At 37.8% G+C, this 13,489-nt stretch overlaps 1 protein-coding gene across 1 annotated transcript in view; it reads right to left on the bottom strand.

Moving 5' to 3' along the window:
- Nucleotides 1-13,489, bottom strand: part of LOC149297801 (unconventional myosin-Va-like) — a 48,677-nt gene that overhangs the window by 3,440 nt on the left and 31,748 nt on the right. Inside the window, exons 21-35 of the mRNA XM_089488237.1 lie at nucleotides 13,119-13,358; nucleotides 12,725-12,973; nucleotides 11,843-11,936; nucleotides 11,528-11,673; nucleotides 11,323-11,436; nucleotides 10,449-10,592; nucleotides 10,166-10,219; nucleotides 9,452-9,679; nucleotides 7,543-7,643; nucleotides 5,860-6,058; nucleotides 5,312-5,386; nucleotides 3,680-3,773; nucleotides 2,365-2,511; nucleotides 1,561-1,715; nucleotides 762-851 (exon numbers count right to left, since the gene is read on the bottom strand). Of these exons, the coding sequence (XP_089344363.1) occupies nucleotides 762-851; nucleotides 1,561-1,715; nucleotides 2,365-2,511; nucleotides 3,680-3,773; nucleotides 5,312-5,386; nucleotides 5,860-6,058; nucleotides 7,543-7,643; nucleotides 9,452-9,679; nucleotides 10,166-10,219; nucleotides 10,449-10,592; nucleotides 11,323-11,436; nucleotides 11,528-11,673; nucleotides 11,843-11,936; nucleotides 12,725-12,973; nucleotides 13,119-13,358 (2,130 nt within the window). The remainder of the gene's footprint in view (nucleotides 1-761; nucleotides 852-1,560; nucleotides 1,716-2,364; nucleotides 2,512-3,679; nucleotides 3,774-5,311; nucleotides 5,387-5,859; nucleotides 6,059-7,542; nucleotides 7,644-9,451; nucleotides 9,680-10,165; nucleotides 10,220-10,448; nucleotides 10,593-11,322; nucleotides 11,437-11,527; nucleotides 11,674-11,842; nucleotides 11,937-12,724; nucleotides 12,974-13,118; nucleotides 13,359-13,489) is intronic.

The raw sequence follows: 13,489 nt of genomic DNA, 5'->3' as shown, positions 1-13,489 counted from the left end.
CTATCTAGTTGTGGGAGAAAAGAAAGCAATGCTGAAAGTTTGTGGGTCAAGGGGGAGAAGCCATATAACCGTACAGAATTAAAGATGGAAGTGCTGGCAGGAGCAAAGGATAACGTTTGTCAGATTTATATCCCGAGATGCTTAGACTAATGAAGCAGATTTACTACTCGGAACCTGAATGCTCCGACAGAATAGAATTATGACTGCTCATTATAAATATGGGTCTTTATGTAAAGTACTAAATGTGTATCAATAACCATGGGAACTGATGAAGTGTTTGGCTAAATGTATTGTTCATCACTGTAAAGGTGGGATTTGCAGAACAAATGCTGGCAAGTGGTCTAAGCCATCTTATGTAACAGGTTTTGAAGGTATTCCTCTTCTCTGACTGTAAAGATAGGACTAGGGACAGCAACATACTTCCTCCCAACACTTGATAAAAGAATTTCTGGCAAACAAAATCCCCAGAGAATAAAAGGGTTAATTGTTCTGGTCTCCTGGTGACCAACATGGTACAAAACAGACACATTTAATGGGGAGCAGTCCAACTGATCCAATTTGATCACTTTGCCCCAGTATGGCTCTTTATGTTGTTGTCTTGTTACACATTGTTTTGGTCCGTTTATTGACATCCATGTTGAATATGAATTGGACTAAATATACGATTATTTTCCTTTAAGATATTATATGAAATCATGCAATAGCATCCATACAGTCAACAATTTCCTGAAGAACACATTTTTCCCAGGGGTTCAATGTACCTCTTCACCGCTGTATTGTTTCAGGCAATGCAGGAATCGGCAAGTGTTAGAAAGCCAGAAAGACACTGTTTCAAAATCATCCCCTCTTTTCTGAAGAGAAAGAAGCAAGCAAAAATAATGATTAAAAACTTCAGTCTGGGTGACAGATAACCAAAGGGAACACTCGCAATCAAAGCATAATAGAAACGTTTTAATCCCAAGGGTTTGGCTTAACCTTAACAGGGCCAAGGGTCCAATCCTGCTTTTCTGATGAAGCAAGAGGTTAACTCTGGTGAAGAACAGCAAACTCAAGTATTCTGACAGGAGTGTACAGCTTAAGGATGTCTATTGTTCGGCAGTGGAAAAGAAGTCACCATGCATGAAGTCTACCACCTTCAGGAGCCGCCCGTATGAATTCACCTTTTGGCCCTGTGCCACCAGCACCGTAACATTCTTATGACCGTGTCCGGCTCTAGATCCCAGTGCCCCCAGTTAGATCCAACCAGCACAGAACATGGAATATTAAGCATACATTCTCTGCATGCAATAAACAACAATGCAAAGACCTATAAAATACATTTTTATCTTTTGAAAAGGATCTGGGTTTTTTTTGTATAATTAAAAAAAAAATAAAAAAATTTGCAGATGGTTTATCCATGGGACTAACTAAATTCAATGTCAAATCAATTAGCACCACTTAAAAAAGAAATGTAGTACCTACACTTTTGAAAGATGATGCTGACAATTAAAGCGTGACGTTTATGACGTTACACGCAAGATGACGAATTCTAACAGCGAGTTATGATACCGAATTTCTCACCTTCAAGATCTTTTTGATGCCATTGATAGTTGATGTGAGGAGGGAACGCACTTTCTGATCATCATTAAGATAATCAGCGTGGCGCACGCACATAAACAAGATGTATGCTGGTAATCCTGGGATAAGGTTTACAGCCACTCCACGGGGCTTCAGCTCTACAAAGGGCAATAACATGACGACAATTACAGTTGGTACAATGTCATTAAAATACAAGTAATGTCTTGAAGGGACATCATATCCAGTTTAATTCATAGGAGAGTTGGGTGTCACCTTTAAATGACATTTTTTTTTGGTATGCATACATGCAAATGCAAAGCGGAATTCATCTTTGGACCATCAGCTTTTTCACTAAAACAGTCTTTCTTATTTTTATGTAAGATGTCAATGTTTACATTTAACTTTACATTTTAATTTACAAATAAATAATGCATATTGATGTAATTACAAAGTCCTTTAATACGCAGTCATCATTGGTGGAGCAGTAACACACGTTAGACTACCCCCATGTTAAAGAACTACAGAAGGTTAAAAGTCTGTTTTAACCCTTGTCCCCTCCATCGTTTTAGTAAGTAGCAGGCACTTTTCAGATTCTAGATGATATGAAAGCTGAGAGGATCCCCGGCTGCTTTCATTTCTAAGATGACCACAGTATATCAAAGATCCAGATACCTGTAACCATGAGATACCCACCTATAATTGTGTGTGTGTGTGTGTGTATGTATATATATATATATATATATATATATATATATATATATATATATATATATATATATATCTACCTGATGGATAAAGAATACTTGCCTAAAATAAGATTCTTGACCAGCTTTGGCTCATCATCCTTTTTGTACTCTAGCATTCCTTGGAAGTCCTTTTCTTTGCGTGGAATATTAACAGGACGAATTGGCTCATCCACTATTTGCCCAGGAGACACATTCTCAACTTGACCCACTATAATAATGAGGGGGAAACAGTTAACCTAATAATTCCTGGCGTGACTTTTCAGCTACCTGGATATATGGCAAGATAGATGTTATACAATAATAAAACGTAACAGCCGGAATCCTAATCAACAAAATACATCGTAAGCCTTTCTAACAGAAAAGTATTATTAGATGTGCATTCTATTCTCATCAAAGGACATCATGTTGGAACTGTGTATTCACGGTTATATTACCACTGTGAAAGGCATGTCAAATACACTTACATTTACAGGGTTCTTATGTTAAAATATACTAGAAATACTCTGTTGCACTCATATTGAAGTCTATGGCATCTGAACTCCCACTCCAATCAACGGGATTAATAGCCATCATTGCAAGCTAGTAGAACATCAGTGTTTGGACCGCATACATAGCGTCTGGCCATTGCTACTCCCATTGATTTTAATAGCAGATTAGTCTCTCCGAGTAGAATGAGATTTACTAAGCGCGTACAGGAAGTGTACATCTGTATAATTCATGCTTTTCGTAGAAAAGGCTGGGGGAGGAGTTAAATGAGACGGAAGTCTTGTTTTCCAACTACATTATCTAAAGAACTGCATGCAGTAAATGTATTAATGTCTATTTCAAATCACTACAATATGCATATAACATGCAAATACGGCTGAAGCAGCCCTTTAATTGATTTTCCATAAGCCAGGCACATCAATAAGATGCATAACAAGATCTATATCTATATATAAGCCCTTGGAGAGTGAATTAGCCTTGTTATCAGATGTTTGATATCAGATGTGCCTACGCATTTAAATGGACTTCAGTAAGGTTTAATAACATAACAAGGGAACTTAACAAGCAGTGATTAGCAATGCAAGCAATCAGACACGGCTAATGGTATTGGATAATTAACCTATAAACGCAAATTGTCTACATAAAAAGGTTCAATCTTAAAACAAATTGAAACTGAACATGAAAATAATGATAGCCTTACTAAAGTTCATATAACAAGTCTTAAATACCTTCAAGCAGTTGAAGGTATTTATACCTCTATACACAAAGAGACCTATAGATGATCAGTAATATCCAATATCTTATGCTGCTATTGTATTGTAAGTTATTGTCTTTTATATGTTTTTTGTAAGATTTATGTATTAAAATAAAAATAAAAAAAATAAAAATACCTTCAAGCTCTCCTATTTTCTTGGCAAACACTTTCAGTTGCTTCTTCAGTTTTCTGACAGTCTTATCTTGCTTTTCAAGTTGCTCCATCAGATCCTAAATGTATGAAAAAAAGATCCCCTTCATAAAATATATAGAAAAAAAACATATATATCGTACCTTTACAGACACGCATGGTTAGTATAGGAGTTGGAACGAAAGCTGTGTAGTAGCGCCACCAAGTGGCCATCAACCGAAGTGTGTATTGTTTAAATATCATAGTTATGAAACAGGCAAACTCGTATTAAAGGAAAATAACGAAGAACTAGCCTCCTAGAGGAGATAGTACAGAATAAAAATCCAGTTGGCTGACATACGAAACATACAAATGGGCTAGTAAATTAAATGGACGGACACTGAAGTGCAAGAATTTTATGTTCATATTATATTTTAAGTATTTTAAGCAAATTAAAATCCCCTGGATATGATTGCTGGTTAAGTAATGTAAACTAAAGCATGGACTACAAAATTTCGCTCACAATATATTATAGGTCTAAAGGTTTTTAGTAAAACAACTCTGATCTGGTTTCTTTCTTTATAGTAATACATATTTTTAGAAAGATATAGAAGGACAATGCGCATGCAAATTTATTTGCTCTGCTCTAAAAAATGGTATATATGTAAAATACAGTCCAGGAACTGAAATAGTTCAACGCACAGCAAATTCACTGATCAGCGAATGACTCCTTGGCGCCTGTGTTGTAAAATGCACACTAATATTTTTTACAGGACTCTAGAGCTGGAATCAAAATGTTGCCAGTAGTACAACACAGACAATCTTCAACAATCGTCAAGAAAGCAGTCCCAAAAGAGCATGGCTTCTGACAAAATCAAATATAGCCGAAGATCATCATGTAGCATAAACCTTCCTGGACCTACAGATACCGCTTTTTATAATAAGACAATCCAAAGCGTCAGAATCCTTGAAAAAAAGTGCCAGAATCGTAGCTTATATCATCTATCATACAGGAGTACTGAAGGCTTTAGTTTTCTTTTTTGGGTTTTCATGTTTCACAGACATCAGAACCCAAGTAAATATTGGAATACTAAAGTCTTCATTTTGGGGAAAGTTACTCTTGCCTTCTCTGCGTCGTGAGTAGGATTTACTACAAGCAGTATCTTCATTTTGCTTGTAGACACCGGTTTCTTGTAAAACTGCTCTCTCGAAGGCTTAGAAGATGTAATTGATTGAGTTTTCTACTGCATAAGATTTGGGAAGACCGTTCTGGACTCTGGTTGGAAAACAGCTCCCAAGCTACACTTGTACTAAGTGAAGAGATGCAATCATAGTTGGTCTACCAGGAGATGATGCTAAAGGCTATTGGCACTGGTCTAAAGTAAGCCACGCATTGGCACCTTTAGAAAATCCTTCTTAGTCTGCTATGATGTAGTAACTGTCAGTGTTGAGAGTTTAGGTTAGTAAGCAAAGATCATCAAAAGACTAACAAGACGTGGTGGGATGACGGACAAAGCGTGGAGTAACGAACACGGCTGTGTCACAAGTTTACGAACAAAAAGCCAGCCATTGTGATTCTCAGTTAGTTCTCAGCAACATACACGGGACAAGCGAACACGCAGGGGCGTGATTTACATACAATGATCCGTCTGTAAAGTGAAATCCGGTACGACTGATACTTCATGGGGTCATCTGCATATAACTCCTCAAAAAACTGGAAAAACAGGCAAAGTGGATGTTCTCCCTCTTTGGACAACAACAGCAAATGTATTTTGTTTAATTTAAATAGGCTTGGGTAAAATTTACACAAATAACTTTATCTCTCAACAATGGTTCTTGTCAAAATTTAGTAATCCCTTTTAACCTGAGAAGCATCGAGAACTAAGGCCCAGAACTAAGGCAGTGAATATTCTACATTGGCACATCTTAAGAAGCCAATATAATGCAAAAAAAAGCTAATTGTGTTTAACCTATTCTTACTTTACTGTATATAATCTGCTACAAACTTCCATAGCTCAGGTTTCCATCAATCATTAAATTAGGTATTGGTGTGAGGTTATGAATTATTTTGTGATCATGGAACAAAACACAAGGACGATCATGTGAATCATAACGGAGACGGGGGTCTGGTACAAAGCTTTGGGTCATAACGCACGCCAAAGGAAAGTATATTTTTGGGATACATACCAAGTTTTCGTTAGTCAGCCGGGTGATTTCATGCTGTAAACTGGCCTCGATACGGGCCTCGGGAGGAAGCTGCAGGTTCTGGGCTAGAAGCTGCTGCTGTCGGTTGTTCTCTTCTTTGAGACCCTGGACTTCTCCCCGGAGAGCTTCCACTTCGTTCTCAAAGCTCCTTCTCTGCGTTTGTAGTTGAGCCTCTAGAACCCTGCAAAGAAACAGCAAAGAGAGATACTTAACATGCACATATGGACAGAGCCAAGGCAAATATGGCACCTCCACCATGGTGGCATCTCTCGCCAACAGTGCGGGACTTGCTAAACCTTCAGGATGCAGCGTGTATATAGCAAAGCAAAGAACAGGTGTAACGCACACCCTATGGCTTCACAAATGGAATCCATCACACGGATCTCTATCAAATGACAAACACCCATAGCCCAGCGCAAGATATTAGCTGAAATACAGTGGAAAAGAGTAGGATGTAAACATTACATCAGTGTATAAATGTATATAGTTGCAATGCTAGGCTGAATGGCTGAGAATCCTGGGAAGCTTCCCATAAGTAGATTGTAAGCTCGCAAGAACAGGGCCCTCTTCTCCTTTGCACCAGTTTGTTATTGAATGTGTTATTGTATGTGTTATTGTATGCGTTTCTAAATTGTTCTACTGACTGTAACAGCGCTGCGGAATCTGCCGGCGCTTTATAAATAAACATAATGTAATGTAATAAGTAGTTTTCAAACTATCGGCATTGCGAGCATTTAAAGCCGATACCTGTTAAAAAGTTACATTAAAACATTTTTAGGATAGAAGAGAAAAAAATGCCATCCTCATAATAGTTGCAGAAAACACCCCAGACCATGTAATTAGTGCCCTTGTAAGCTCATGGCATGGTTAGTAAATTGCAAACGCCACAGCGTGAGAATTCGGGTAACCTGTTGGCCTGTTTTAACCCTTCATACACCAGCCAGAGCTCTCCGTCCTCATTCAGCATATGGTAGTCTTGAGGTAGGATTCTTTTAAAGAAAGTTACAGAAAGGAAGAAACGGGAGGAGGGGGAAGCAAAAATACAGATGGATTTATAAAAATGTCAAAGGAAGGATAACTCATCAAAAGAAAGTATATTTATGTAATTAATAGGATGTACATTTGCTGTAACCGAAGAACAAAAACACAAGTAATAAGTTAAACATGGCAGTGAACGAAACCTATTAAATCACAGACCCTCTAGATTGTAAGCTGGTTTGAGCAGGGCCCTCCTCACCTGTTTCTGTAAGTCTAATTGTTATGTCCTACTTGTTATGTCCTGGCTACCTGTTGTACAGTGCTGGGGCATATGATGGTGCTATATAAAACAATAATAATAATGTCAGCACCCAATTCACGCTCATACTGCACATGAATGGAGGCCAGTCCTAATATCTTTGAGAATTGCGTATGTGTGTAAATGCCTCAAAAACTAGTCATCAAAACCACAGGAGAAAGGTTCAAGACGGTTCCCAAAAATGGCACCTCAATGCCGTGGGTTCTAGACATAATACGTCAGCCTGTTAAGCAGACTAATGTGGCACTGTGCCACCAGGGTCCCATCTTCAACCCTGCAATTGCAATCTTGTTGATAACAGATCCTTTCAAGAGATAATAACCCACTACAATAAACAGTAGAAAGAGCTATTTAACATAAACACATACTTGTTGGTTTCTTTCATTCCAGTATATGCCTGAGCTATTTCTTTTTTATCTTTCATCTTCTGTACGTCTTCAGAGAGGGGCAGGGTGTCAGTCATCGTGTCCTGGGGAAAGAACAAGTTAGTTAGTTGTCATTAGTGTCTTCTTCAGCTCCGATACACATACTTTACAGAACACGGCCTGAGGTATCGCTGTAAAGTTTACTGGTCTAAAACAGGACGGCACCGAACAGGCTTATGGCTAAATACACAGGTTAAAAAGGAGACTTCATAAAACTGAATAAATCAATAGGCACGTTGGTTAATCATAACGATTGCCCACATTCATGCCTCTATCCAGAGGGTACTACTAATAAACTATATGGTATGCAATAGGTATACAGTGACTGTACAAAGCACTCTGCAATCATTATAAAAGGATAACACTTAAGGAGTCTAATCCGCAGGGGACACATCTTACAAGAATAAACAACTTGTGAAATATCTAATGTCGAAAGCCCAACAGGGCAGTATACTGAACTTCTGAAAATGGGACAGACGTCCCTTGTGTCTGAGATAACTTGTCGTTCAGTGAAATATCCTGCGTTTACGTGATCTGGGCCATTGCAGATGTCGATCCTAACATTCTGTTTGGCATGAAGCCCTCCGTCTACTGAGAGCAACACTTTTCTGCACTAATTGACTTTTTTGCTAGTCCTGTGTTCTGATGGACACTATAGTGTAATTAATGTTCAATGGTTAGTTTTACATTAGTTAATTACATGTGTACATGAATAACGAGACACATCAAGCAACAAACAGCAGGATTGATATCAATGACATCAGCGAACAATGCATGTTAAAGCTGTAAGCAAGTGTCTGATGGTCTTTAGGAACACTGCAAGCGCACCAAAAGGAGTTATAGAAGCATCAAAGTGACTTAACATTGATAGTGACTTGACATCAGACAAGATAGCAGGGCTTTCTAGCAATAAATGCGTAAGTTATGCAGCCATGCGCTTCTGCTCACAATTTATCCTGAGTGGAAATCGCTTTGCGCAGAGAAAGCGACAGAAAAAAGGGCCGCATGCGAAAAGCGACAGCATCAATTGTTACCTTATCATCCTTCATTAGGATAAATATGGTGCGCGAACAAAAAGAAAACAAAGTCAAAAAATAAGATAAAGGATCAAATATAGTTTCTAATATTTGACAATGAAGGTTTCAGCTACATAGTGGGGTTTATACACCAGACTGTTAGGTATAGATGAGATGAAATGTTTTGCCTTATATCCTACATAGCCAGTCTAATACCCCACAAAGACTCATCAACGATGAAAGTACTTAATAACTAGATTAACATGCATTCTTTACGGCACAAAAGAAATCCCACTTATATCCTGAAGATGCTGCAGCTCCATCGCACCACTGCCTCTACCTCCACCCGTTTTGGTTGCTAGAAATAGTCAACCGCTGGCTGGAAATCACTCCCATTAAAATCCTCGCTTTAATGCACATTTGTGTGGGAGCTGCCTGTGAGAATCCACAGACGCTCATAAAAATATACAGGTGATACTCGGCCATCATACAGATTAAAGTACATATGATGCTGGAGTATCCATTTAACTTTGCATTATGAAGGACCAACAAGGTCTGTGCTGCACCTTCATAATGCATAGATAACGCTGAGATTTCTTTACAGACACGAAGGGACCAGATCATCCCTTCTTGAATAAGAATAACTTATCAGAGTTGGACCTTAATGAGTAAACCCATACATTTACCGACCACCTAAAAATATCTAGAAGCTGCTATCTTAAAAAAACAACAAAACAAGCTTTCGTTACTCCATATAAAAGTTGTATTACAAGATCATGTTGAGCATATTTTAAGTCTACTGCTAATCGGATCAGATATAAAGTATATGTGCTCACCTTGCGAGGAATGGCTTCCATCTGGCTCACCAGCTGAGATCTCAAAATGAGGACTTCTTCCTTGCGTACTTCAAGTTCCTCGCTGACTGAGGTCATTTGTTCTAAGAGGACTTTATAGACCGGTGACCCTGGGCCTGCAGCATTTGGAGAGGGCTTCTCTGTGATTGCTCGCCGCAGTTCATTCAACTCATTCTTCAACTTCTTGTTCTCAGACTCAAGCTCCTGGCGCTTTGGATAGAACAGGGTGACTTTCTTAACTATTTTTTTTTCTAATATACTCCACTAGTTTAGTCTTAAACTAAGCAAAGGGAATACGCTGAGCTGCATGTTCTGTAACTTTGTATTACAGGGCATGGATATGATATCTGGTGCCTATCATATTGTTATTTGTGGTAACTAGAAAACCACCACAAATAATGAAGGTTTTGTACCCTAGATTAGCATGACATGTGCAGCAACCACAGAAGCATCAATTGGCTGTGTAAGGGTAATAATAATAATAATAATTATTAATTTTAAATAATAGTAAATACATCCTATACTGCAGAACAGACATACAGGTGTGATTACATATATGGAGTAATATATATATATATATATATATATATATATATATATTTATTTTTTTCAGTGTATATATTTTCTTGCAATTGGTGACAATATATTCACAATCATGAAGAATGCTATTTTATTCTTGAACAGTTTTTTCTTTACCTTGAGTGATTCATACTCGAATTCTGTACCTCTCGCTGGTGACTTGGCCTCCTCCTAATTTAAAGGAAAGAAATAAAAAACACAAAAAGAAATAATGCATTAAAAGATTCACTAAGCAAAACAGTTCTTTAATTCGTTTCCCACCAGGAACAACTGAAATCTGCTCTTATTAAAAAAAAAAGTCAGCACACACTCTCTCTTTTCAATTTGTGTTTTAATACATTTATATTGTACATATATGCATATGTTTATTTTATATCTTACCATACTTTTCTATACATACCTTACTCTTAGCCCGTATAATTTGTTCTTCCTTTTTGTCCAGGTCATCCTGTAGAATTTGCTTCTCTTGCTCCAATTCTTTTACACGTTTCTGAAGCTTCAGGAACAGAGACATGTCCAGCGGAGCTTTCCTGTCAGCTGGCTCCTGTCACACAAGGCAAGAACAATACTATTAAACCATCAAAGGACCAATACGGTGGTGTCAGCCGAAAGAGGAACCAGTAACACATTCAATGTCTAAATAATTATGGAAACAGCAATCAAACACACTGGTCTTCTAACCATTGCAAGCTAAGTTACTCTCCATTTATTGCTATGAAAAAAATTTCCAAAATTAGTACCAGAATCACTTTTCATCCATAATAAACTATAGCACCTAAGTAATCGTGTCCTACCACTTTAAAACTTCATATTGAAAGAACATGAAAAATGTTGTGCTGACATTGCTCATGTTCCAGCTTAATTTGGGGGATATTTTAATGATGCACCTCAACTATCTGCTCTGGAGGCTTTTTTCGCTTTAGCTTTCTATAGATATGAAATAATAACCATACTGCTTCTTATCTCTTAATTCTAGTTTTCTAGGTGTTCTTAAAACTAGCCAGCTAATATTATTACAATTATTATAGCATAACTCCTTCACAAGAGCTTTATAACAATAATAATTAGCTTGAAAAGTAGCTGCTCACACCCCAAAAAAAATCTTAGAAAATTGGCATGTCGTTTTTAGTCCTGTAATTTGAGCGGACTAGGTATACTGGGGAATAATGGGTATAATGGGCACCAATCTGTGATATGCATGATAAATTAAGGATTTGTGCATAATATCCCTAAAATCAGCAAAAAGAGGGCTATGTTTGCATTTGGACACTCACTTCATTTCTATAAGGAAAGTCTTCTGATTCTGTGACTTCGGAGCTGAAAGTGTACTCTGATTCATTGCTGCTATGTGTGGAGTCCGTCCGCTTATGTCCTGGTTTTGGAAGGCTCTGCAAAACCAGAAGTTACCAAAGGATTAGACAGCTACTCCACCGACTATTACAACTTTCAAACCTCCAAATAAACAGCAAGGGAACACACCATTGTGTTCATATCATCCTTCAGATCATCATAACGTTCCTCCAAACGGCTGAACTCATTGAGAAGATTCTGATACCTCAACCTTTCATCATTAAGCTCCAACTCCAATTGTTTGGTTTCTTCCAATAGCTTCTTCTCCATTGCCTCTACAAAGAACACAGCAAACACATTTGAGCAACGATATAAGACACCATTTAAACTCCATTTATTAATGAAGGAATAAAATGGAAGAAGAGAAAAAACTGCTGGGACGGAGTTTTGTCACTGGAGGTCTTCGTGTTATTGTACAATATGAGAACTGGAGGAGGTACGCACCGGTCATTCGTTTTGCTTGGTCCTGGACTAACTGATTTAGTTCCTCCTTTTCGATCTTCAGCAATGCATTCTCCTTTTTGAGTTCTGAAACAAGCTATGCCCCAGCAGAAAAGGTTAGCTCTCTTAGTTTCATAGCAAAACCATTCCATAAACAATGTAGACACATCTGCTTTCTATCGTCTCTTTACAAAACTTAACTACCTTGTGTTGAATTTAGTCAATGGAGTTTTTATTTCAGTGCGGGGGGAAAAAAGTCAGAGATTTCGACTTTGAAAGGACTGATAGAAACATTGGATCATCCCACAAAGAGCTTAATAAATACGAGGTACTAAAATTTGTGATAGTATCATGAACACGTTATGAAAGATGTATACCACAATACTCATATAATCAGCTTTTGACACAATTCATTGGGTTTTGGCAACCATTTAGTTTCTTTATCATCCTTATTTCTAATTATGAGAGCCAGATGTATAAGATATACCAAGCAATTCTTTTTTTGCTCAATTCAATGTTCAAGACTTTAGCTTAGTGGGACAGTTGACTAACTTTGGATCAAACACCAAACAACCCCATTTCATTTTAATTAACTGTGATTTGCACCCTTTCCACAGGATAATTAATATGAAGAAGGAGCACTTTGTGTCTGCTTACCTTGTAATTATAATTTCAAAAGAAAATCTTCACCATATCTTTACATCACACAGTATTTAATATTTTTTTTTAACTCACTGTCCATTAGAGTAACAATTTGTAGTTTTAACAGCATAATCATTTATTTATCTAACGTCCCAATCACGGCACTAGGACAGGATTTCTGACCAATCTGTAGCTTTGCACAAAACGGTTACATAATTTTGTAAAATATAAAATAGCCCTTACCAACTCAATATCCGTCCTGTACTTATTGGCCTGTTCTTCAAAGTTCTTTTTCTCCGTCTGAGTTTGAAGCAGCTCCTTCCTAAGTCGGACAAGCTCCTCTTGCAGGCTGACCACACGGTTGGTGGCACTCTTTGCCTCCTCTTCATACTGGCGCAGTTTATTAACTTCACTGCGTAGCTTGTCTTTCTCTGAATTATATGTGACCTCCAGGTGCGTCAACCTCTCCAGTAAAGATTTATTGTCTTTATGCTAATGAATAACATTAAAAAAACAGTATAACTTAACTTACACAAACATATATTAACACATGATTTCAGTGTGGTTTAGACACTACATTGTACTTTAATGATTCATGCGCTCGGATGTTTAGTAGAAGCATATGTAGCCACGATACCTGTTCATCAATTCTACGCTGCAGCTGCATGATCTTGTTTTCCATGCCGATGTTGAGTTTCCTGTAACGTTCCACGGATCGCGCCTCGATCTTTAATTTCTTCAGCTCCCTCTTGGCCATCATCCTGCGGTAACAGCACTGCAGGTATACAATGGCCTCCATGCTCTTCTTGTAGGAGACTCGCGCTAACCAGCCACGGACATGTTTCTGGATGATGGTGGCCTTGTGTATCCTAAGCATCTAGGAGAGGGGAAGCATCGCACTTAATCACAAAATTCTGACATTAACTGTAATCAAAATAATGAAGCTAACATATTCTGCACACAAAAATATATATTATTTTTATTACAGTATTAGGCAGATTGGCGTTA

The sequence above is a fragment of the Sceloporus occidentalis genome, unplaced genomic scaffold (assembly GCF_023333645.1).
Source record: "Sceloporus occidentalis isolate IW3139 unplaced genomic scaffold, rSceOcc1.0.p SCAF_37, whole genome shotgun sequence".
Taxonomy (NCBI): domain Eukaryota; kingdom Metazoa; phylum Chordata; class Lepidosauria; order Squamata; family Phrynosomatidae; genus Sceloporus; species Sceloporus occidentalis.
This window is presented reverse-complemented; position numbering and strand designations above follow the sequence as displayed.